This window comes from Rhinichthys klamathensis, unplaced genomic scaffold (assembly GCF_029890125.1).
Source record: "Rhinichthys klamathensis goyatoka isolate OS25496 unplaced genomic scaffold, OSU_Roscu_1.1 h1tg000004l_1, whole genome shotgun sequence".
NCBI classification, from domain to species: domain Eukaryota; kingdom Metazoa; phylum Chordata; class Actinopteri; order Cypriniformes; family Leuciscidae; genus Rhinichthys; species Rhinichthys klamathensis.
The window spans coordinates 1677181-1701686 of NW_026606557.1; the positions used below are offsets into that span (position 1 = coordinate 1677181).

The 24506-nt window shown below is 39.0% G+C and overlaps 2 protein-coding genes across 3 annotated transcripts; one reads left to right on the forward strand and one right to left on the reverse strand.

Annotated features, from left to right (window-relative positions):
- The first annotated feature begins 1617 nt into the window (after window positions 1-1617).
- On the forward strand, window positions 1618-16928 carry LOC130085169 (tripartite motif-containing protein 16-like protein). Of its 2 annotated transcripts, XM_056250775.1 has the most exons (6): window positions 1632-2312; window positions 11518-11613; window positions 11709-11942; window positions 15549-15708; window positions 15950-15997; window positions 16245-16928. In XM_056250775.1, the coding sequence occupies exons 1-6, from the start codon at window positions 1740-1742 to the stop codon at window positions 16763-16765; spliced, it is 1632 nt and encodes a 543-aa protein (XP_056106750.1). In that variant the 5' UTR covers window positions 1632-1739; the 3' UTR covers window positions 16766-16928. The 2 variants fall into 2 exon arrangements, with proteins under 2 accessions (XP_056106758.1, XP_056106750.1); XM_056250783.1 differs by lacking the exon at window positions 15950-15997 and having other exon boundaries at window positions 1618-2312.
- Window positions 16929-20778: 3850 nt separating this feature from the next.
- On the reverse strand, window positions 20779-22611 carry LOC130087376 (5-hydroxytryptamine receptor 3A-like). The gene is made up of 4 exons (XM_056253664.1): window positions 22506-22611; window positions 21948-22106; window positions 21576-21707; window positions 20779-21306 (listed from the first exon to the last, which is right to left on the reverse strand). Exons 1-4 carry the CDS (start codon window positions 22609-22611, stop codon window positions 21059-21061), a joined length of 645 nt encoding a protein of 214 aa, XP_056109639.1. The 3' UTR covers window positions 20779-21058.
- Between the last annotated feature and the right edge of the window lie 1895 nt (window positions 22612-24506).

The following is a 24506-nucleotide window of genomic DNA, read 5'->3' on the forward strand; positions in this document are numbered from 1 at the left end:
CATAAAGGATCCATCAGTTATCTTTGTTATTGCTAAAATCTGGTCAATCACAGAAAATGCTTTTTCCACAATAAGAAAACTTAAATTATATCTCAGTATTGTCACGGATTCACCCAACGACACACCCCAGCCAGCTTCAACCCAACACACCTGGTCCCGATCGCAATCACCAGAGTTCTGATTTACCACACCTGCACCTTCATCACTTCACTTACCACGCCAGCTCTGCATATAAACCCCAGTCAGTTTACAGCTCACTGTCAGGTCTCGTCTTTTGAAACCAGTGACTCTCCGGTTCCTAACTCTTCAGTCTGGTTCCAGAAAATGACACGTCTGTACCATTTGCTTCACAGGACATATGCTTTCAACCACATACTGTTTATTTACCAGTGTGTTCTAACATGTAACTATGCCATGGTTGGTCTCATCTGACAGCTTATACACTGAAATGAATGGTGGTGAACTTAATAGAGATATTAAAGTATCCTAATGTACAGTCTAGGTACTATTGGTTAAACATGCATTGAGGAGAATATGTTAATGTTCTTCTCCCCCTCTTGATTCTTGATCTCCACCCATTCGCCTCATCTTTTGGTTTTCTGTTGGTCGGTTACAATGTTGGTATCCCACTCATGTTTAACAATGCTTTGCTCAGGGTATAAGAAGGAAATGTAACTGTTGATAATGGAGAAAGGCTTTAAAATTACAAAATTATGGACCAGTGGCATACAGCGGATCATCACAATATTAAGCATTTCCCAAGTTCACACTAATTAGATAGAGTAAAGGATATGTGTATGTGGCATGCTGTCCGAGGGGAGGCTCCGAGCTCGGGATTCGGCCCAGAGTACCCCCCCATCCCAGGTTTGGGATAGGACTATAAGTGAGGAGATGGGGTGGTGGAGGGATGCTGGAAAACTGCCATAGAACAGCGGTAAACACTGCTGAATATATTCCTCTTGATGTTAATTGAGTTGACTGGATGAGCTCCTCCCATAACGATTACATTAATTATCTGAACGGGCTTCTCCCGAACTTTGTTAATAAAACATCATGTCATTCAGTTGTTATGGGTACAAGTAACACCGTCTCTGCCATATATGGCAGCCTATAATAGCAGACAGAGCACAGTACTTTGCTAGCAGTTTAGCCCTCTTTGGGCACACATGCAAACATACATACATTACATACTACATAAAGTAGAAACACATTTTATGCACTTTTGTGACCCAAATTCATATATTTTTTATTCACATTTATTATATTTTTTGTTATAAAGTTCGAATTAAAAAAGAAAAGAAAAAGGAAATGTAAATATAAAATCATAGTACAATAAAACTCACTTACTTTTGATTACCTCTGATAAAAATTACCTTTTTATTTAGTTCAATTACAGACAAGTGCAATGCAACAAATGCAACAAAAAACAAGACAAATACAAGGTACAAGGTATTATAAATACAGTTCAGAATGTATAAAATGTGGAATTTACGGTATTGATTTATTCATGTGCTCAGAACTCGTCATTACGATGTGTTTGACTCTAGGACACATAAACACAGCAGTAAAGTGACTCTCCTTCACCAGGAATGAGGAAGCTGCTTTACACACACTCCTGTTTTACACACGTCACTCAAACACACAAGCAGGAAACCATTTCAACTCCTCAGTTCAAGGAAACAGAAACTCAAGTTTTGTTGAGCTGTTGTGTGTTTGTGTCTCTGTATTCATGCGGTAAAATGGCAGAAGCCAGATTTTCTCAGGATGAGTTCATGTGTTCAGTGTGTCTGGATCTCCTGAAGGATCCAGTTGCCATTGCCTGTGGACACAGTTACTGTAAGATCTGTATTACAGACTGCTGGGATCAGGAGGATGAGAAGAGCGTCTACAGCTGCCCTCAGTGCAGACAGACCTTCAGTCCAAGACCTGCTTTAGCTAAAAACACCATTCTGGCTGAACTGGTGGAGAAACTGAAGAAGACTAAACTTCCTGCTGACTGTTACGCTGGAGCTGGAGACGTGGAGTGTGACGTCTGTACTGGAAGAAAACACAAAGCCGTCAAGTCCTGTCTGGTGTGTCAGGAGTCTTACTGTCAAACTCATTTTGACCGTCATGAGGAATATCACTCTCGTAAGCCACACAAAGTGATTGAAGCCACTGGACGACTGCAGGACATGATCTGCCGTAAACATGATAAAGAGCTAGAAATGTTCTGTATTACTGATCAACAGTGCATCTGTGTGTGGTGTAAAGAGTATGAACATAAAAACCACAACACTGTATCAACTGCAGCACAGAGGACAGAGAAACAGGTATGAGCTGAGAGAGATTGATCACGCAGAAATGAAAGTGTCTTTATTTACTCACCGGTTTGACTGAGTTTCTTCTGTGGAATGTAAAAGATGATATTTTGAAGATTGTCTATTGTCTATATATTTTAGTTTATACATTGAAAGTCAATGGAAAAATTAAAGTTTCAAGCTCCAAAAATAGAAAAAGCATAAAAGTAATCTAAACAATTAGTGGTTAAAAAAGAAGTACGCTTAAGTGTAGTGTACTTCAAATTAAAATATGTTTAAAAAAAGTGTACTTGCAGATAATAAAATATTAATGAAATGAAAGGCCACTTAAGTGCATTTAAAGAGAATCAACTTTCATGACTGTTTCATAAGTACACTTTATAAAGTACACTTTTTATAATGTAAAATTAAAAGTTTCACTTCAAAGTATATTTTAATCATGTTTAAAATTTCTCAATAGAATTATGAAATTACATTATATACTTAAATCCCACTTAAGTATCAAAAAGTCACTCTTAAGTTCAGCTAATTGCTTTAAATTTACATTTAAACTATACTATATTTTCATTTAATAGCAATTAACATGCAAATACGTGTTTGAAAACATTACGTTCAGTTCACACTTACTTCACAATTATATTCTTCATAAAAGAGCCAAATTTTTATTCACAAATCAAATCACATTGAATCATTTATAAACTCATGTATGTGGAGCCCAAATCAAATATGATGACATCAAAAACATATTTTTTTCCAGAATTATACATATACAGATACAAATGTTATTCTGTTAAACATAGTTATATAATATTCTAAATGATTCCAAAGCATCATAAGATGTGAGGAACATTAAAGGTAACATTCATATCAAAGATATTAAAGATCATTCGATTCACACATTAAGAAATAAAAAACAAACATAAAATAACATAACGGAATACGTGTATAATTAAAATACATCAGAAACGTCTCAGGTTACGAATGTAACCTTTGTTCCCTGAGAACAGGGAACGAGACAATACGTCATCGACGTTATGGGGAACGCCTCAGCCGTGACAGGTGTCTGAAATCACTATCAAATCACGTCAATCACATTGACCGGCGACAGCCCGTGAATCATTAACGTGAATGATTAACGTGCGACCTGGAAGTATATAAGGGCGCCTTGCAAACATGACAAATCACCTTATCGTCTGAAGGGACTGTACGGCAGGCAAGCCCCGAGGCATGGCAGGGAGACGTATTGTCTCGTTCCCTGTTCTCAGGGAACAAAGGTTACATTCGTAACCTGAGACGTTCCCTTTCGAAGGGAACTCAACAATACGTCATCGACGTTATGGGGAACGAAATACCCACTCCGCCATGCTGAGGGGAGTGCATGCCCTCAGGCAGTGCACTCTAAAAAATGCAGGGTTAAAAAATAACCCAACCTTAACCACGCCGCTGGGTCACTATAGGACAGAACACGCGCTGGGTTGGTTTGACCCAAGTGCTGGGTTTGTCCATTTAACCCATATTGTTGGGTCATTCATTTGACCCAACCAGTGGGTGAAATTGACCATCTTGCTGGGTTAAGTCTTACTCACGTGCTGGGTTATTTCCTGTATCATTGCCTTATTAAAATTAGTAACAAATATTTTTTTATATTACCGTACTAATGTAAAATAATGATTGTCTCTATAATACAATAAACCAGAGAGGCCACTGTATATGTGATTTCAATTTTATTACAATTATACAATGTATACTCATTCTAAGGTAAAAAAAACATAACGGTTCATTAAGTAAGGTCTTTATACACCACTGAAAACATAGTTATGTATGATATTGCATTTCTGTTAACAGATCCTCCTAAATACAGTATTACACAATGCACCTTTAAAAGTCAATAAGAAACTAATTTGAACTCTTATACGATTATGATTTCATTTATTAAGATGTGTTGATTTATTAAGAATAGCTACAAACATTTACAATGCGACTAAATATCACAGGGTTTTCCTCACATTTGACAGAGGACGATTCTTTTCCATTAATTTGATTCACTGCTTCGTGTATTTAACATGAAAAACAAAATAAAACTTTGAAACAAAGATCACCAGCCTCCAGCAAAGACTCGGTCTCGATGACGTGGCCTGGAACAATGGCAACGGTCTGACGTGTCCCCCTCATCACATCCCTGATGCTCCAGTCATTTTGTAAATATTCATCCATGTTGGTCCCCAACTGTTGATTACACACAATCACTTAGAGTGTTGCAATATAACTGACATGCACGTTTTTTGTGAAAGTATTTATATTTTTTTTATTGCAAACATTACCAAATATGGCCAAATGTGAAAAACAAACAAAATGTATATTTACACATCTAAATAGACAATTAGCAGTCTAAAATAGTCTGGGATTCAGGATAAGACAAAAACACGATTTGGAAAATGGATTCATGATGTACTCGCTCATTATAAACATTTTGTAAATTTTGAACACAAAAAAAGTTATGGACTGCAGCTTTAAAAATTAACAAAAATCTATTTAAAAAAAAATGCAATTTTATGTTGCAAACAGAGATTGCACCTTTAAATATTCTAAACCTAAATTAATTTCATAGTTATCAAGCATATCAAACTTACAGGTTGCATGTCAAGGACCTCTGAGCCTCTGTGGTGGGTCTGAAGCCCTTTCCTCCTCTCCTGTAACGTTAGATGGATGGGGGAAGCAGAGTTTGCAGGACCTTCAAAGCCAGCAGCTAAACAATATGAGCATAATACATAAAGTTGCATTATTATTTAAATAGTATGCTGTATATAACAATTCATATTTCTAAAGTAGCATTTCTGACTTTTCTGCCCTGGTGTTTAAAATGGCGCTGTTGTGACAATAGCAAAAACTATTTATTGGCCTCAAACATCGCGCACACTTGATCCATGACCACTGTCTTAGTAGTAACGTTACTAAACTATTCTTAGTAGGCCTACCTCAGGTCCTAACAACTTATAATGGGTTCAGGGCGAGAACATGCTTAATATGAAATCGATTTATTTCTCATTGCCTCAGTCGCCGTTTGTAAAGATTGCACGTCAGACGTCATACAGTTATTATTTGATTTTTTTGGGTAAAAACGATCCTGGTTCCGACATAGACATTACAGAAGAAACACGCAGACTGTGCTGGAACTTACCCCCGTCGCTTCTTCTGACGAGAATTTCTTAAATGTGCCAGCAGACTTTCCACACAGACTAGACTTTTTTCCCGCAGTTTTTACGTACGAGCCCTATAGGGACATAAACATACTGCGCGTGCACGGGTTCATTCAAAACGCTTTCCTCACTTTTAATTACTAAACGTCCACAATAAATACGATATTTACGTGATGAAATTACAATTTAAACTACATATTTCATTAAGGCTGCTGATATAGCTGGTTTACAACGTGGCATTTTGTCAAAAAATCTAACCGGCTAGCTGTTACTAATGTTTTACAGAATAAATACGTTATAGCCTACCCCTCGCACTTCCATATCAAAGACTGTATGCTGAACAGTGAAATTATTAATGTTAAAAATAACTTACCATAAAACACTGCCTGCTCCGACCTCCGAGTGAAGTCCTCCTCGAGTCAGAAGTGAAGAATCCAGAAAGTTCCGCAAAGAATAAACCGGTTGCTGGGTCAAAATAACCCAACCAGCTGTTTATTTGTGAATTACCCCCTTACAACTCATTTTACCCAGCATGAGCAACCCAATAATGTGTTTACAGTGCCCCAAACAACCCAGCATTTTGACCCAGCACAATCAACCCAACAATTTGTTTACAGAAACAACCAAGCATTTTTTTGAGTGTGACAACTGTCAGAACCAGCAATTTCAAATGAAACGCTAGAACCACTCACCGTCAGGTTATACTGGGCTGTCAGTGACAGCATTCCCTACGGTCATAGCCTAAGCTATAAGCCACACAGGAAAACCTCCATAAACATAGTTAAATGAAAGGCCTACCTGGGCCTGCTCAAAGGCCTAGGACCACAACTTCAATTAGAAGGGGTCCCTTCTAGGGAATGTGGCTAGGGAACCCGAAGGAACCCCAGCCAGTCACTATTCAGGGGAACGTGCTCACCCCGAAGTGCCACCAGGAAGGCCTGACCTGACGTCAGAGCATAGACTCTTAGTCTGGCCACTTCCTGTCCGTCCGAAGACAGAGCCTCTGGACACATGCCTTTAGGTAAGGCATCCAACCCGAGGGACTGCGAAGCTGGCAGTGAACCACTCGGCCCGGATCTTAGAGACGGGATATCCCGGAGAGTATGACTCAGCATAGTGCTTTCCAACCCTTGCTAGCGAGGGGAGTTTCTCTACACGATCCACGGATCAACCCAGTGTCTGTGTTTCAAAACACTGAGGAGGCCTGTGAAGGCCTAAGGACTGATCTAACTGGGAGGCCTCACGAGAGGCCTACGACCGTCTGACCAGACTCAGGAGTCCGCGTGCTCACAGTGACCCTCAATGAGGGGAGCATATGGTCCCCCTGGTAGGCAAAACCAGGCTGTAGGCAGGAAAGAGGTTCCGAGAGGGAACCAGCAGCAGAGAATGAACACTTCAGTCGAGCCAGGGCGCAGGCTCGCCTTCAGCAGCTGCCTGATAAGGCCAGCTGAAATGATAGCAAGAGGCCACTAGCTTCCTGAACCCAGCACCGCTAGGGAACCACTCACAAGGAGGCCTGGTGAGGCCTACTACCTGATAGCAACAGTATGTGGTCACCTACAGGGAGGCCTAGAGAGACCTACTACCCGATAACGATAGTACGTGGGGAACTCACCCTCAGGGAGGCCTGGTGAGGCCTACTACCTGATAATCACAGCATGTGGGAACTCGTCTTCAGGGAGGCCTGGTGAGGCCTACTACCTGACAGCCATAATATCTGGGAGCTTTTTCTGCTACCCGATAGAAAGTCTGGCTAGCTGTCCAGTTGTCTGTCCTTGGGCTTGTCTCCAGGGAGGCCTGGTGAGGCCTACTACCTGATAACCATCTTAAATGGGAATTCACCTTCAGGGAGGCCTGAGGGGCCTACCACCTGATAGCAACTGGTAGCTGAGTCCGGGTGACAGTTCCAAGGCGGCCTGCTAAGGCCAGCCAGCTGGGGACTCGCCTATCAGGGAGGCCTGGTTGGGCCTACTAGCTGATAGCAAGTCAATTCTGCTACAAAGGAACACTGTTGGGAACCATACTACACCAACGTAACTATTGGGCCCACCCACAGGAGGCCTAGTACGGCTAGCTACCTGCAGTAGCTATAAAGTATGTCCCACAACGTTGGGACTCACCTCCGAGGAGGCCTGTTTAAGGCCTACTACCCACCGGTGAGTCAACTGCCCGAACCACCAAGGCCAACCATTTCTCTCGAGAAGTGGCCTATAGCGCCCTCATGGGGGCTGCTCATACAAGGAGGCCTGCTGAGGCCTACTAGCTAATGGCGCAGCCTTCGTTGGCAGATAAGCTGTTTACACAGCGCCTACAGCATCCTGGTGCCTAATCACATTGCCCATGGCAGTGTACTCAGCATAGAGAGCTAATACCCTTAGAACAAGGGGAGTACAACATACGCCACTCTGCCTCAGTGGAGGCCCCAGTTAGTCAGGGGCCTACCATCTATGCATGGGCGTCAGCACAGGGCAATGCTCTGGCTTCAGGGGAGCGAACTTTGACCAAAGAAGAAGTGAAGGCTTACTTCATACTCGACCCGAGCCATAGTAGTGCGAGGTAGGATAAAAACAGAACTGGGAGTGAAATGCTCAGACCTACCCTGAATCACAGGGGAATACTCACACCTCACCCTGAGTTTACTAGGGTGCGGGCCTGCCAGCGGCTCTAGGGGTAACAGAAAAACATCTGTGCCCAACCTAGGGGAGTGGGGCTTGAATGAAAGCCAACCACCTACTACCCACAGCCTGAGCAGTAGCTCAGCAAGGTATTATTGAAGCCTACACTGGCGGCCTAAATCCGTAGGCCAGTTCTGCACGGCAGGGTCGGGCAGGAAACCCAGTCTACTTCGTGAAGCGAAAGACGGCCTAACCCTGCTCAAAAGGATTTATATACCACGGAGGCCTAACTGAGGCCTACCATGTCCTTATAATTCATCCTCTGCACCACGCTGCATTACTCTAGTCACCCCAGAATGCAGAGAAGGGGGCGGGCCTTGGCCTAACGACTCCCATGGGAGGAGGCTGATTATACAGGGATGCCAAAACCCTACATTCACAAAGTGAAGGGTCAGAGGAAGAAATGCTAATTTTAGCAGAACGCCTCTAATATCCCTGGCACAGCCTAGGCCAGCTACAGAGGCGGCCCTGGTGAGGGCCAGCCTGCAAGCATAGATCTATCTGAGGGCTCGGAGGAACCACAGCCTAATAAGGAATAAAGTCTGTTTTATTCGATACAAGAGGCTGCAGAATCGCTCAGCCTAATGAAAACCCAACAGAGCTCAAGGGGCGAAATACTCAGGAAAGTCAAACGGTCCCGTGGGCCGGACTTAAGATCTATCTGAAGCTCTAGCGTCAGTCAATACTCTAAGTAAAAATTTCTAAGAGAGAGACCAACTACTCTACCCTGAGGTGGCTAACAGCCCGAAGGCTAACGTAGTTATCGTTCTGGCCACCCAACGGGGAACTTCAGGGCCCTAATAATCCAATAAAGTTCTCTTACCTTATTACCTTGACATGACCCCATAACTCTTTATACAGGGAACGAAGTCTGTAAAGAGAAATATGTTATTTTTTTATCACAAAAAATATACTCTTTGAAAAGACCAGCAGCTCACCTGCGGCGTGCAAAGTGAAGACTCGCCAGAAGTTCTTTATGAGCCTGGGAACCGCCACTCTACACGCCTGAAAGGGGCGTTTCCACCAACCAGGCCCAGGTGGGCCATCAGAACATAGTTCTCATCATAGGCCCATCCCCAGGCCTGATGTAATGAACGCCTGGGGGTCAGAAGAGAGAGGGCAGATCTTGACCCTCCGGGGAGGTTATCCATCACCGACGCTGTGAGCGTTTGTTCTGGATAACCTCCCCCAAATCTCTTCTGTTGCGGGAGTCACGCCTCCTCTGCGACCTGCTCCTTGAGGGAGGGGGCGCACGAGAGGCGACACTGGCTCGCTGGCCCTGCCTACGGTCCTCAGACTGTGAAGGGCCAGGCTCTCCTGCCTGCCTGGGTGCGGACGCGGATCTCAGCGGTATACATGTCTTAAATGCTGCTGAGCGCGCCTTCGCCTCCCTGAACTTCCCCACCACCGCTTCTACAGAGGTGCCAAAGAGTTCGGAAGGCGAAACTGGCGAATCGAGGAGAAAGGTTTTTTCTTTCTCCCCAATGCCAGCTAGATTTAGCCACAGATGCCTCTCCGTGGCCACCATCGCCGCCATCGACCGACCGATCGCGGCAGCGGTTTGCTTGGTAGCCCGGAGAGCCAGATCTGTGGTGCGGCGCAGCTCAGCCACCGCCTCAGGGGACAACCCTGCCCCCTGGTCGAGATCCCTCAGCAGGTCGGCCTGGTACGCCTGTAACACCGCCATGGTATGAAGTGCAGCCCCGGCCTGACCTGCTGCCGTGTATGCTCTGCCATTCAAACGAGCCGTTGTTTTCAGCGGTTTGGATGGCAGGGTTGGAGCTTTTAGTGTCGCTGCCCGCCCAGACACGAGATAGTTCGCGAACGTCAATGGGCGGCATTGACACATACCCATGCTCTCCGATCCCCTCAACATCAGCGAAACTGGCCCGCTGATGTTGGTGAATACGGGCAGAGTATGGGTTCTTCCATGCCTTCTCGATCTCCATGTGCAGATCAGGAAGGAATGGAAGGCTCACCCGAGCTGGTGGTGTATGGCCGGGGAGAAACTGATCATCGAGCCTTCCGCGAGCGGCCCCTCCTCTAGCGCGCTGCCAAGGCAACTGCAGCCTGTCAGCAGCGCGCTCCATAACATCCATTAGCTCAGCATACATGGGGCAGAGTGGCTGAGGAGGTTCAAGATCTTCCTGATCATAAACCTCCCCAAGCATCTCCTGCGCGTCCGGAAGAGCCGCAACTGCAGGTACAGTCGGTGAGTAATCTTCCCCATCATCGACCTGCAGTTCGCTCTCGTCAGCCGTCGAATCATCTGAGAGGTTTACAGACCTCTCAAGGCGATCGACGAGCTCCATCTGAGAACCCCATGATGAAAGTCGCCGCTCTGCCTCACGAGCGGGACCTGCACCACGAGGAACAGATGCTGAGCCCCCTTCACTCGAGAAGAGGGCCAGACGAGAGCGGAGCATTTTAAGAGGTTCCCTCGAGAACCTCCCGTGCGTGCTCTTCTCCCAAACAAAAAACGCACAGCTCATGTGTGTCAGCCGGTGTCAGAAACCTCGGACACGGGTCGGCACACTTACGAAAACAATCCGCCTTTGCTGTGCGTTTCATTTCTCTTACCTTTTTCTGACGTAAGTTTGAATAGCGTTTCATACAAACAGTCCCTGAAGACGATGAGATGATTTGTCATGTTTGCAAGGCGCCCTTATATACTTCCAGGTCGCACGTTAATCATTCACGTTAATGATTCACGGGCTGTCGCCGGTCAATGTGATTGACGTGATTTGATAGTGATTTCAGACACCTGTCACGCCTGAGGCGTTCCCCATAACGTCGATGACTTATTGTTGAGTTCCCTTCGAAAGGGAACATTAAACTTCACTGGTGTTTGTGTCATGACATCATGGTGTTTAGTCATGTGACTGTGACGTGAAAGAACCAATGAGGTTTGATGTTATTGACGTGTCACCATATTTTATTAAGCGTACTCCTTTCTTTAACCACTAGTTGTTTAGATTACTTTTATGATTTTTCTCTTTTTTGGAGCTTGAAACTTTTTTGTTCCATTGACTTTCAATATATAAACTAAAATATATGAGACATTCTTCTGAATATCTTCTGTTGTGTCTCACAATAGAGAGAAAGTCATACAAGTTTGGAGCGACTTGAGGAAGAGTAAATGATGATACTAATGATATAAAACTAGTTACTGATGAAATACTGCTGACATTCATTTCAGGAAACCATGAATCTGTGGTTTGAACCAGACAGTAAAAACTTACCATGCAAGATCTTTAACCTCCACCAATTCTGGATTCATGTAACTTTAATGTTTGTATGACAGTAGTTTTATGTGTCATTTGCTGTCATTGGTTTGTCCTCCAGAAACAGCTGAAGGAGACGCAGATGAAGATCCGTCAGAGAATCCAGCAGAGACAGAAAGATCTTCAGCATCTGAGAGAGGCTGTGAAGTCTCATAAGGTGAGTCTGGAGAAGAAGAGAAGTGTGAGACGTCTCAGTTTGGACTCTGTCAGTCCTGCTGAAGCCACTGTGTGATTGTGATGTGTGTGTAACAGCGCTCTGCACAGACAGCAGTGGAGGACAGTGAGAGGATCTTCACTGAGATCATCCGCTCCATTGAGAGAAGCCGCTCTGAGGTCACACAGCGGATCAGAGATCAGGAAAAGACTGCAGTGAGTCGAGCTGAAGGACGACTGGAGCGACTGGAGCAGGAGATCAATGATCTGAGGAGGAGAGACGCTGAGCTGGAGCAGCTTTCACACACACAAGATCACATCCAGTTCCTGCAGGTAACAGAGATCTAGGAGAACAGGATCATAGTGGACTTGAGCAAGATCCTGCTATGACAGAGAAACATTTCATGAGAGCAGAATGAGCCGTTGACTGAGATGTTGTCAGGAATTCAGTCAGATTCAGTCGAGTGTTGTGTTGTGTCATATAATCATCAGTCAGACGCTCATCTGATCATCTTCTGTTTAAAGAGACGCACTTACAAAGCCCTGGGAAATTGACCATTAAATATTAACTAATGCTTCTTGATGAAATCAGTGAACTTGACGGTATCAATATCCAGACAGGAAGTAAGGCTGTATATTAGCAATGCTTATAAAAGCCAAACAAAACCTGACCTTGAGATCCTTAAGAGTCCTTGTGAAGTTTCAGTGTCACTAACCAGTCAAAAGTTACATATGATAGAAAATAAAATCTTTAAAAAACAGTCAATGACTGTCAGCTAAGGCCAAACAAAAACCGTAAAAATAAAGTAAAATATCCTAATTTAAATAAAGTGCAAAAAACTTTGCCAGAGATTTTCCTTAAATGTTTTACAGAAAAACACTGTTATTTTACAGATATTTTCTGAATTATTATGATAAAAAAAACCCATAAAAAACAGTCAAAGGACTGTCAGCAATGGCTGCCGTACAAAAACCATAAAATGAATGTAAAATATCCTAATTTAAATAAGTGCATACGATTTTTTGCAGATATCTTCATTAAACTTTTTAACAGAAACAGTTATTTCACATATATTTCCTGAATTCTTCTAAAAAACACATTAACTGTAAAAAGTGAATCTCTTGCAGTTACTGTAACTACATGCATGATTTAGTGTGACTATACGTCACTACATCTGCAACTACACAGTTACTGTCAGTTAAATAAAGCAATATCAGCATAACATCAGTGTTTCTCTGCTCATCCTGGCCCGACTCTTCAGCTCAATAGTGACCCACAAAACACACAAACACTAACAGATCTCTCAAGATCTCAGCATCTTCACGTATTACAATCTCATACTAACATTGAGAATTAACAGAGGTTTAGAAGTTGATGTTTTATTGAAAATAATCAAGTTTGATGTCACCATTATGGTGATCAGTGTTTAGTTGGGCTCTTGACCCTTCAATTTCTCTCGCGCTGCTTTAACTGTGTGTCTCTGATACATATTTGTAAATGTAGGAAGAGAAACTCAGATCAGATGATCTTGGTCACTTTCACTGATGATACAATGACTACATCATAGTGTCCTGATTTATTGATACCACCTGAAGTCTAATATCTGATAATATATAATATCAGTGCTGTGATACTCAGATAGATTTTATGAAGTCAGATACTGGAAATGTTTTGACAGGATCACATAGACTCACTCAGACATCAAGAATCAGCGTATGAATCGCAACAATGGTGACAATGAAACAAAATCTGATCAACTCTGAACTCGTCACAAAACAAACTAATAAAGTCACAAAAAAGCTTTGTTGATTGTCACAATTGTTGAGATTCATATTTTGATTCTTGATGTCTCTGTATTCCTAAAAAAACATATCAAAATATTTTCTGTATAACTTATATATTTCAGAATATCAGATTGTTATAATACTGATGCCACAATATTACACGGGTCATATGAAAAAATATGACAATAATCATACACTTTGCATAAAACTAAAATCTCTATAAATTATGTAACCTCAGCTAATATATTCAGAGATTTGACTCAAAGTTATATCAGTGAATCAGGACATCATATGATGACTAGAACATCACCAACACGTGACCAACATCATCTGATGAGATTTTCTTCTGCATTTATTATCATAACAAATGTGTATCATAAACACATTTAAAGCAGCCAGGGAAAAAAACTAATGTTAAAAACTCAAGAGTAAAGAGCCCAACTAAAGCAAACACTGATCTCAATCATGGTGACATCAAATTTCTGTTAAAGTTTTTTGCACTTTATTTAAATTAGCATATTTTACTTTCATTTTATGGTTTTTGTTTTGCCAGTCATTTGAACATTTAAAAAATAAAAAAAATGTTTTTTTTTACAATGAAGGAATATGATCGTGATAATTCAGGCAGTATCTGTAAAATAACAGTGTTTTTCAGTTTATTTAATTTAGGATGATTTACTTTAATGTAACAGGTTTTTTGGGGGCTCTCAGTCATTTGACCGTTTTATCATTTAACTGTTTTGTTACTGTTTCATTACAGATTATATTTGTAATTTTACATACATTTTTATGTAATTTAAGAAAACAGAGAAAAATACTGAATAAAAAATACAGTAAATTTTCTGTATAAAAAATGTTAAATACTAAATACTTAAATAATTAATGGAATTAGTCTTTAATGTCACAATACCTAAAATAACTAAAGAAATACCTAAAGAAAATGATCGTCAAAAAATCACAGGTATTTCTGTAAAATTTGGATTTGTTTTACAGTGCAGGTGAAACAAAGAGGGAACTAATGAGTAACTATAGTAACAAACAAGAGGATAATGAGTAACTATGTTAACAAACAAGAGGATAATGAGTAACTATAGTAACAAACAAGAGGATAATGAGTAACTATAGTAACAAACAAGAGGATAATGAGTAACTATGGTAACAAACAAGAGGATAATGAGTAACTATAGTAACAAACAAGAGGATAATGAGTAACTATAGTAACAAACAAGAGGATAATGAGTAACTATGGTAACACACAAGAGGATAATGAGTAACTATAGTAACAAACAAGAGGATAATGAGTAACTATAGTAACAAACAAGAGGATAATGAGTAACTAGTAACAAACAAGAGGATGATGAGTAACTATGGTAACAAACAAGAGGATAATGAGTAACCTAGAAGACAAATGAGAACAAAACAAGTGAAAACGAAATTAAAATTAACTAAAGAGTGTTCATGTGACAACTCTTTTCTTAATACACTTTAAGTAGACTTTTTAAAAATTGCACTTTGTAACAATGTCATTATTTTTTAATAATCTTTTGTCATGCTTTAAAGAAGTGCACTTATTTTGATGTGTTAACTACTAAAGCACATGTAAAGTACTTGATTATATTTAAAACTCTAGTGTGTTATTCAATATTATATTTAAAATTAAACAAACAATTTTCAATAGAAATTACATTGAGTATATTTTAGTTTATCATAATTGTGTTTCAGTTCATTCAGCAATAACTAACCATATTTCAAAGTCAATAGAAGTAATTATGAAAATACATGTACAGATACTTAAATACTTAAGTTGGTCAAAAAGCTCTCTAAATATTAGCTAATTGCATTTAATATAAATTTAGACTATACAACATTAATTTAATTAAAATAATTATTTTAATTATAATTTTAAAAATAATTGAAAAATAATTAAGTGTCTGAAAGCATTGCATTCGATCTGCTCATATATTTCAATTATATAATTACTAAGTGTCAAATACTAGAGTTTGTAGCATTAAATGATGAATATGAGAAGAAAGTGCTGGATTGAAGCGAGTCACTGAAGAGAGGTCAAGTCTACAAGAGCCGCACAGATCTGATATAGTGCAGGTTATTGGCTGAAGTGTGGAGATGATGAGTTTTGATTTCTGTTTTCTGTAGAGTTTCCAGTCTCTCTCAGCACCTCCTGAATCTACAGACGAACCCGACGTTCCCTTCGGTTCTCTCTCCTCTTTTGATGGCATGAGAGAATCTGTCCGTCAGCTGAGAGACAAACTGGAGGATTTCTGCAAAGAGGAGATCAAGAAGATCTCAGACGGAGGTAAAGTCCTGCGCTCGTTTATACAGACGTGTGAGAAACATCCCAAATCTGAACAATCGGATGAACGGATCAATCCGATGTGTGTGTTTTATAAATGAAGCCCCTGGAGATTATTCATCAGCTCTCAGAAATGAGTCCATCATCTAATATCATACAGCATTATATTAGAAATGTCTCAGAAATGAATGTATTTTATCTTGTCATTTCTCTTCACACTGTTCATGTCTGTTTATTTCCACAGTCACTTTCACCAACATGAATCCCAAGACCAGGAACGACTTCCTACAATGTGAGTCACTAGAAAACAAGCAGAAAAACTCACTGAATGTGTTCATGTTCTTCCTGTAGAAGGAGAAATAAATCATGATAGAAGAGTTTTATAATTGATCATGTAAATGATGATTTGCTCAGGATATTTGGTCATCTGTACTGAGACACTGATGATACACTGAACATTGATTCATGAAGAGTTCAGAGACATTAAAAGATCAGACAGATTCATAATTCCTGTTTCTGATGTGTTTTCTCTCCATCAGATTCCCATCAGCTCACTCTGGATCTGAACACAGTGAATAAACTCCTCCGTCTGTCTGAGAGGAACAGAGTTATTACTTACACTGGCACAGAGCAGCCGTATCCTGATCATCCAGACAGATTTGAGTGTTGGTCTCAGGTGTTGTGTAGAGAGAGTGTGTGTGGACGCTGTTACTGGGAGATTGAGTGGACTGGAGATGATGGTGTGTTTATATCAGTGTCATATAAGAGCATCAGCAGGAAGGGATCGGGTGATGAGTGTTTGTTTGGAGGTAATGATCAGTCCTGGAGTTTGGACTGCTCTTCCTCCAGTTACACATTCTGGCACAATAAGAAACGCACTCCTCTCCCTGTAAAGTCCATCAGCAGAAGAATAGGAGTGTGTGTGGATCACAGTGCAGGAACTCTGTCCTTCTACAGCGTCTCTGACACAATGAGCCTCATCCACACAGTCCAGACCACATTCACTCAGCCGCTCTATCCTGGGTTTAGGGTTTATTCTGGATCAGTGAAACTGTGTTGATGTTTCAGAACAGATATAGAGAGATTTTACCCATAATACTTTGAGCCGCACGATAAATCAGTGACAGTGAGATGTTATAGAGACTCTTATTTCCTCTTCATTACATTAATACTGATGAACTTCACTGAAATAAAACAGAATAAATGTGTGTATCAAATCCTCACAGAGACAGTAAGATCAGTGTGTGTGTGTGTGTGTGTGTGTGTGCTTTTCTCAAACTGTTTTGATGAAAATCTCATTCATTTTTATTGATGTAAATAAATTGAAATAAATGTTCAATATCTTCAAGTGATGTGTTACAAAAAGTACATTTATCATAAATATGAATATTATTTCTACTAATGGCTGCATTTACAGGAAAACAAAAAAATAATTTTGTACATTACTTCTTTTAAATAATTAGAAGTAACATATTTATAGGGTAATGTCCAAATGCTGTGCCAAGATATACAATAAGGTTTAAGCCATTTTGATTTACATGGAGGACTGGATCCGACATACAGAATTTCTTATAAAATTGTTATTAAAACCTTTATCAAATAAGAAGAGATCATTTACAACAAGTTGAGATTTTGCAAGGTTGTATTATTAATATCTACGTCTGGGAATTTGGTTAAGATTATTATGCCATTAGATAGCCTTCATTACGTTGTTAAATTATTTTTTTATTTACAAATAAACCATATTTTGAAATAAAATGTGGTTATGTGTAAAATTGCTTATTCTTGTCAATAAGCTGGTTTACAATTAAAATATTGTGCCGAACCCAATTCTCCATGTACAATGACTTCTTATTATGAATTATATACCATTGCTCCATATAAAACATTGTGTTTGTACAAAAGTGACCAGAACAGTAATGTGTGTTTGTGATAATTGACCAAAGCAATTGGAAGTTTATCAGTTATATAAGGACACTGTGTAATTCCCCAAGTCTTTTTTAATATACTTGTATGATTTTTTTTTATCCTTCGGGGAACGAAGTGAAGAGAAAAGGTTTACGCTGCTCTCGAAAGACCTTCTGCCACTCAATAGAGTTCTCCCTCGAATAGAAAGATCTCTTGTTAACCATGAGTTATATTTCTTTTGTGTTTTTTCAATATCAGGCCTGAAATTAGAGTTGACCATTATATCAGTGGTTAGAGATTTTAATTCCCAAATAGGCCACCATACTTTTAACAGGAATGTTACACACAGTGGATAGGCTGTTGTTTTTAAGTTGTAAGATCTCACATTTAGACAAATTTAAAATCAATCCAGAGAATTTTGAGAAATTATTAATCATATTCAGAGCCAAAGGTCCCTCAGATCTGTCACCAAGAGAGATTGTCGTGTCATCAGCAAGTTGCGATATTTTAATTTGTCTTTCATGAATTTCAGTTCCTTTAAAGCGGTGTTGGTCTATCATATTACTCAACACTTGAGCTAAACTAAAAAAAGGAATGCAGAAATTGGACGGCCTTGTCGGACGCCTCGGTTTATTTCAAATCTGGAGATGTTCCGTTAGCAAGTTTAATAGAGCTATTATTACCATAGTACATATAGTTTTTACACTTTTTATGAAATATTGCCCGAAACCAAACCAAAGAGTTTTGAGGAATCAAATATAGACTTATGGCTTACTGTATCAAAAGCTTTTTTTAAATCTAGAAAAAGTCAAATAAAAGTTTTAAGAAGAATTTAATTAAAGTAACAATGTCATTTATTTTTAACGTTCTAATAGGCACATTTCTGCATTACTTTTCTCGAGAGTAAACAAGTACTTTCACCTTCTTCCAGACATTTTCTTCTAGATCTTACAAAAGCACCTTTGGCTTTTTCTTGATAAATATTGTCTAATTCTTTCTGCTAATTTTCTAAAACATCATTATTGGATCGGTGGGTAGATGTTTGAGTTAAATTTGAAATCTCTCTAATTATGTCTTGAATACCTGTTCTTTTTTCCATAGCCAATTTTTTTCCAAATTGAATGCTACATTTTTTTACTTCAAACTTTCAAGCCGACATTCAGCTGTTAATTATTTGACTGTAAATTTACAGTAAATTGCAGGTTACCAGTTGCATGACTTTCATAGTAAGATACTGTATTATTTTTACAGTAAATAGAAATGACAGCTGTATACTGTTTGTACCAAGGTAACTTCTCCTTCAAGCAAAGGGGATCAAAAACTGAATACAATGTACTCACAAAAAAGAAAAAAAAGAAAGAAAAACTCACATCTCACAAAAATACGAGTTATTGACAAATAAACCAATATAACAATAATATATAGTCAAATAAAATACATTGTAGAACAAGAATTCCTTCCCTCTCCAATGATGTTAATACCCCTCTATAAACTCCAATACAATCCCAACTTCGTCACACAGAGCAATTTAAAATAAAGCAAAAGAGTAAATTACACAAATAACCCCAAAATCATATTACATAAAAGTATAACAAACTCAAATATACTCCAAACCAAAAATGAATTCCGCTGCAAACTTAAGTCTCATGCAAATCAAGTCCATGTGTTCTAAAGCATCAATAATATATTGACTCTTTTGACAAAGCGTCTATATCCAACGCACATGGCACCTTTTAGCGTCATATGAGACGCAGATATATGGCGCCTCCTAGTGGTCTAACCCTAACACTACCCCAGACCTAAACCTACCCAAAACCGAAGCGTGTTACATTGACGCTAAAGGGTGCCATGTCCGTTGGATATAGACGCTTTGTCAAAAGAGTCAATATATTACGCTTTGGGATGAGAATGCGTTGGCTGGCAACACGAGGCTGGGAAGAAGTGATGTACACAAAAAAACAAAACAAAAAATCAAAACTCCCCGCTAGCCAGTCTGATTCACAACATCCAGAACTCCTTGCGCTGTGTTGGCTGGAGGCATGCAGGGACTGGCTAGCTGGGGAATCAAACTAAAGAAAATACATGGGAACAGCGATCAACTAAACCTAATACAAAAAAAAATACAAAAATACAATTTACAATACACAAAATTAACCACAAAACGTATTTTGTTTACTTTAATCTCATTAGAAAAATAAAATCAAGACACTTCAAAGCACTGTATAAAAACCTCACATTAGCTGCGACACAGCCACAAACCCTGGACTAACTTCCAAGATAGGAACGGGCGTGACCAAATGACCTACAAATACACAATGTTTGCGTCTGCATTAAAAACTATTCCCTAATTAGTAAAACAAGGCTTCATAAATAGGAAACAAAACAATCATTATTTATTTAGCCTACCTGCTCATCAGACCGATCATGCACAAACCAACATGGACATGTCACCGGACAGCACGATGTTTGTGTCTGCATTTAAAACATCTAATTCAGTGAAAAAAAGCTTTGTAAACATAAAACAAAACAGCCAATATTCGCTTGGCCTCTCTGCTCAACGGCTGCCTCCGGTGATTCCTTACAGATAGGCATTAGCATACAGACACACATGTATATATTTAAGAAAAATGTGTTATTCATATATAAAATATTTATATATAATCTAAAGTATGTATAAATATACAGTATATGCAAATTTTTCTTAAATATATACATGCATATGTGCATATTTATATATACAAAATAATTATACACAGTACACACACGTAAACACAAACTTTTATTTTGGATGTGATTAACTGTTGCCAGCCCTAAAAAAAAAAATGCTACAAATATTTTAAGAAGTTGTTTTTGTGAAACTTGGTAATAAAGAATGGAATATTTTCATCCTTTTTCAATTTATGTAAAAATAGTATAATTATCTTGTTTAAATGTTTTGTGACATCAAAAAAGGCACTTGGTAAAAAGAAATCTAAATAAAAGTCAGATAAATTTACCGAAAATGTGAAATCAAAGATATTATATTACTATTATTTTTGTCATGTACATAAAATTTGCATTTAGCAATAGATTGCAATATATTTAATACGTTTTATTTGAATTTTTCTTTTCACAAATTGCATATCACAGTCTTACACTCTTGCACATCACAGTCTTACACTCTTGCACATGTGGTTCCATGAAGAACCTTTAACATCTTTCCATTCCAGGTTCTTTATAGCAGAAAATGGTTCTTCAGATTATTAAAATGATCTTCACAATAAGAAAATGGCATTGCTGCAAAAAATCCCCTTTTGGAGGCTTTATTCTCAAGAGTGTATTCAGTATAATGTACAGTACAGTAACTAAAAAGGAAAACTATTGGCTTATCTATATTTTAATATTTCTAATGAAACATGCAGAAGTTATGAAAGCCTGATCATCTCATGTACAGGCCTATATATACTCATGGGAACCAAGACTTGAACAGTGATATCAGAAACACAATAACAGTGGTTACGTACAGCAAAAAGAAGATCACATCTATTATTGTGGCCACTCTGGTCCAGCACAGGGGTTTCCTCTCTTGTTGGTTTTGATGAGCAACAGCCTGAAACTCCACGAGGATCTGCTTCAGGACGGTAAGAGTGTACGGCCGCTCTTCAATGCTGTCGGCAACTGAGTCTGAAGGGCCCTTTGTGTCCTTTACGGTATCTGTGAGAGGAATTAGACATGTTTATGTCGTAACATAAGATGTTTTGTGGATCAGTTTCTTTTGAAGAACTCATAAAAGTACATTTTTCCCTGCCAGCTGCAAAAAGTTCTGATATAGAGATCTCATATAGCATTTAAAGCTCATGAACAATAAGTTCAGGGAGCAAATATGCCAACATCCAAATCACATTGGGATGAATAATGGGAATGTGCATGGATAACTAACTAATAAATTACCCCTCATTATTAGATGTTGGGTAAATATGTACCAGAAAGAGCAGATGTGCTTTCCATTGCTGCCACTGAAACTGTCTGATTTCCTTTAGCCATCAGAAAATTCACAAAAATAGTCTCCAGAACACTGATGCCCATGACAGCGAAGATGACAACACAATAAATCCCTGAAAAACATTTTTTTTTTTTTTATAATTATAATACAAATACAAAGTTGAATATTTTTTTTAAAGCAGTAGCAGTTCACCACACTAAAAAGCAGTAATATTGTGAAATATTACAATTTAAAAGAACTGTTTTCAATTTTATTCTGAAATAGATAGGCTACAGTGTCACATGATCCTTCAGAAATAATCAGAATATGCTGATTTGCTACACATACAGTAGATAAGAGTAAAGTAACCCACCAATCAGTGGGATGCAACTGGCAGTGGAGGGCAGCATGTCTTTAAGAAGCAGCAGTAACACAGAAATAGACAGAAGCAAAGTTACTTTAAACCCAAGCTTCTCTCCTCCACTTGAATCGATGAAGAAGGAGGCCACATCCAGCACAAGGAAGCAAAATACTGGCATCAGAAAAATAATGACATACAGTAAAGGTCTCCTCCTTATGGTGATCTGCAAGAACAGAAACTTCTTTAAATGCTTTATCAGAGCAGCTTTACATTAACATTGGAGACTGGAGCCAGTTCTTACAAGGTCTGTATCTTTTCTGTCAAAAGTTCTGTTACTAAAAAACTTGTTTTCTCTAGCAGTGGTTTTCGTATTTTGCAATAGCTGTTAAATGAATGCTATGAAGTTATACTGAGATCTGAAAGGTGAAAAAGTATACTTTAGCTAACTTTTAAAGATCGAAATAATATACGTTGAAAGAATATACTTAAGTGTGATCTGAATGTAATGATTTTGGAAACCTAACTGCGTGTTATTTACCAGTTAAATGACAATGTTGTCAGGGAATATACCAGACTCAAAGGCAGTTATCAGGAGAAAAGACAACACAGGTTTGTTGAGCATCAGCGCTGTACAAGCCGGTGTACAAGTGTCATTGTGTCCAAGTGTCTTTATCATGTCTTTAATAACTTTTGGGCCGGCCAGTTTCGATCCCTTAAGAAGCCTATGGAGGAGTGATCCAGCTCTCAGATTTAATCTAAAATATCTTAATTTGTGTTCCGAAGATGAATGAAAGTCTTACGGGGTTGGAACAACATGAGGGAGAGTAATTACTGACAGAATCTTCATTTTGGGGTGAACTAACCCTTTAAAGAAGGAAGACCAGGAAAAGGCCCTTCTTAAACTTGATCAGGTGGAAATGAAGGATGATCTAGAAAGGCGCCTCGGGATTAACTCCATGTGTATGGAGTTTTGATTTATTTGTCATTTGAGAATTATTGTTTTATGTGTGCCTGCATAACTTTTATAAAATTTATTTTCTTTGGTTTGATTTTGTTTTATATAATTTATTTATTTTATTTCGATTTTTGTATTTTTATTTAATTACTATTATTTATTTGGAGCAGGTACAGATAGTGTGTGATGCTTTTGCGATTTCAGAGGGAAAAACACATTTGATTTAAATTAATCATTTTTGTTTTTTTTCAGTCCATCATAGAATTATGTTGTGTTTGGTCTATGAAAAAAAACTGTTAGCTGTGCAATGGTTGAGTATTACAAATGCTTTTCAATTGAATCAAATGTTCAAACGCTCAAGCTTTGTTTTCATTGTATTATTTTTTTTTGTTTTAAGCTTTGTTCAATTTATATTGTTAATCATTTCACACAACAAAACAAATGGTATAATTTTAACTTTTAAAAAACTATTAACATGCATTTATAGTAGTATATTGTCTTTTGTTAGGACAAAACATAATTCTTATCTTTTATAATATTTGATATATATATATATATAGGTGTAAATCGGACAGTTAATCACAATATTATACGATATCGATTTTTTCAGCCAGCGATACGATATTTGCCAATACCTCAAAACATTTGACGATACAATTACGATTGAATTCAATTCAGGGCTATATCGATCGATTAATCAATATTTAGATTTTATGTGCCAAGTGTACACAACCAGTTACGTTTATTAACTCACAATACATCCAAATATATAACTGTGGAGTAATGGGTTTTATTATGAAAGGGGGTTTTATTATGAAGCGTCTAAGAGGAAGTACCAGAACTACTAGGTGCTCGGGGGTTCATGTGGGGAATGTGAGTTTGGAATGATGCATGAATAAATGCTGTTCAGTTGCTCTACAATGTGTCGCTTGAATCTATGCCCAATAATACGACATGGTGTCAGAAGTCGGGCGGCAGTAAGAGCTTAATCGCCGGGGAGTGAAAGTAAGCTGTTCTGGGAGTGAAAAAGACTTTATCTGGAGAAAAAGATGTCGGATACAGAGGAAGCGGGAGCTAGCGCACCGCATACGCAGCCTCGCATGCTACAGCCCCAGCTACAAGTAAACAGCGGCAATAATGCTAACGCTAATCCAACCCCGAACGCCACATTCACCATTCAGCCTCCCGAAGCGTTTGATTTTTCTAAGCCTCAGCAATGGGAGAAGTGGATACGGAGATTTGAAAGATTCCGTCTAGCCAGCAATCTGCAACTTAGCTCTGAGGCTAACCAGGTAAACACGCTCATCTACTGTATGGGGGATGAAGCGGACGACATTCTTCGAGGTCAAGCTTTATCGGACCCCAGCCAGCACAGCCATGTGGGGCCCACATGGGTTTGACGTGGGCTATCTAACTGGGACCCAGACAGTTTTGCTCCCGGTTTCCATGTAGGCCCCACATGGGTTTGCCCAGATAAAATGAACACTGCTCAGTGTGCACACTACAGGCTGTTAAATGTAACACTGATCAGTGTTGGAGTTAATGAGATAATTAAGTGATTGAATATGATTGAGCATTATTGAACACACCTAAAGCAGAATCACTGAAGGAGAAAA

What these genes read in the sequence shown, in the direction of transcription:
- LOC130085169 (XM_056250775.1), top strand. Translation starts at nt 1,740, where the DNA reads ATGGCAGAAGCCAGATTTTCTCAGGATGAGTTCATGTGTTCAGTGTGT. An exon ending in AGGCTGTGAAGTCTCATAAG is followed by an intron (nt 11,614 to 11,708) that starts GTGAGTCTGGAG and finishes TGTGTGTAACAG; the next exon opens with CGCTCTGCACAGACAGCAGT. An exon ending in CAGGAACGACTTCCTACAAT is followed by an intron (nt 15,998 to 16,244) that starts GTGAGTCACTAG and finishes TCTCTCCATCAG; the next exon opens with ATTCCCATCAGCTCACTCTG.
- LOC130087376 (XM_056253664.1), bottom strand. Translation starts at nt 22,611, where the DNA reads ATGATAAAGACACTTGGACACAATGACACTTGTACACCGGCTTGTACA. An exon ending in CAGTTGCATCCCACTGATTG is followed by an intron (nt 21,708 to 21,947) that starts GTGGGTTACTTT and finishes AATGTTTTTCAG; the next exon opens with GGATTTATTGTGTTGTCATC. An exon ending in AAGCACATCTGCTCTTTCTG is followed by an intron (nt 21,307 to 21,575) that starts GTACATATTTAC and finishes TTCCTCTCACAG; the next exon opens with ATACCGTAAAGGACACAAAG.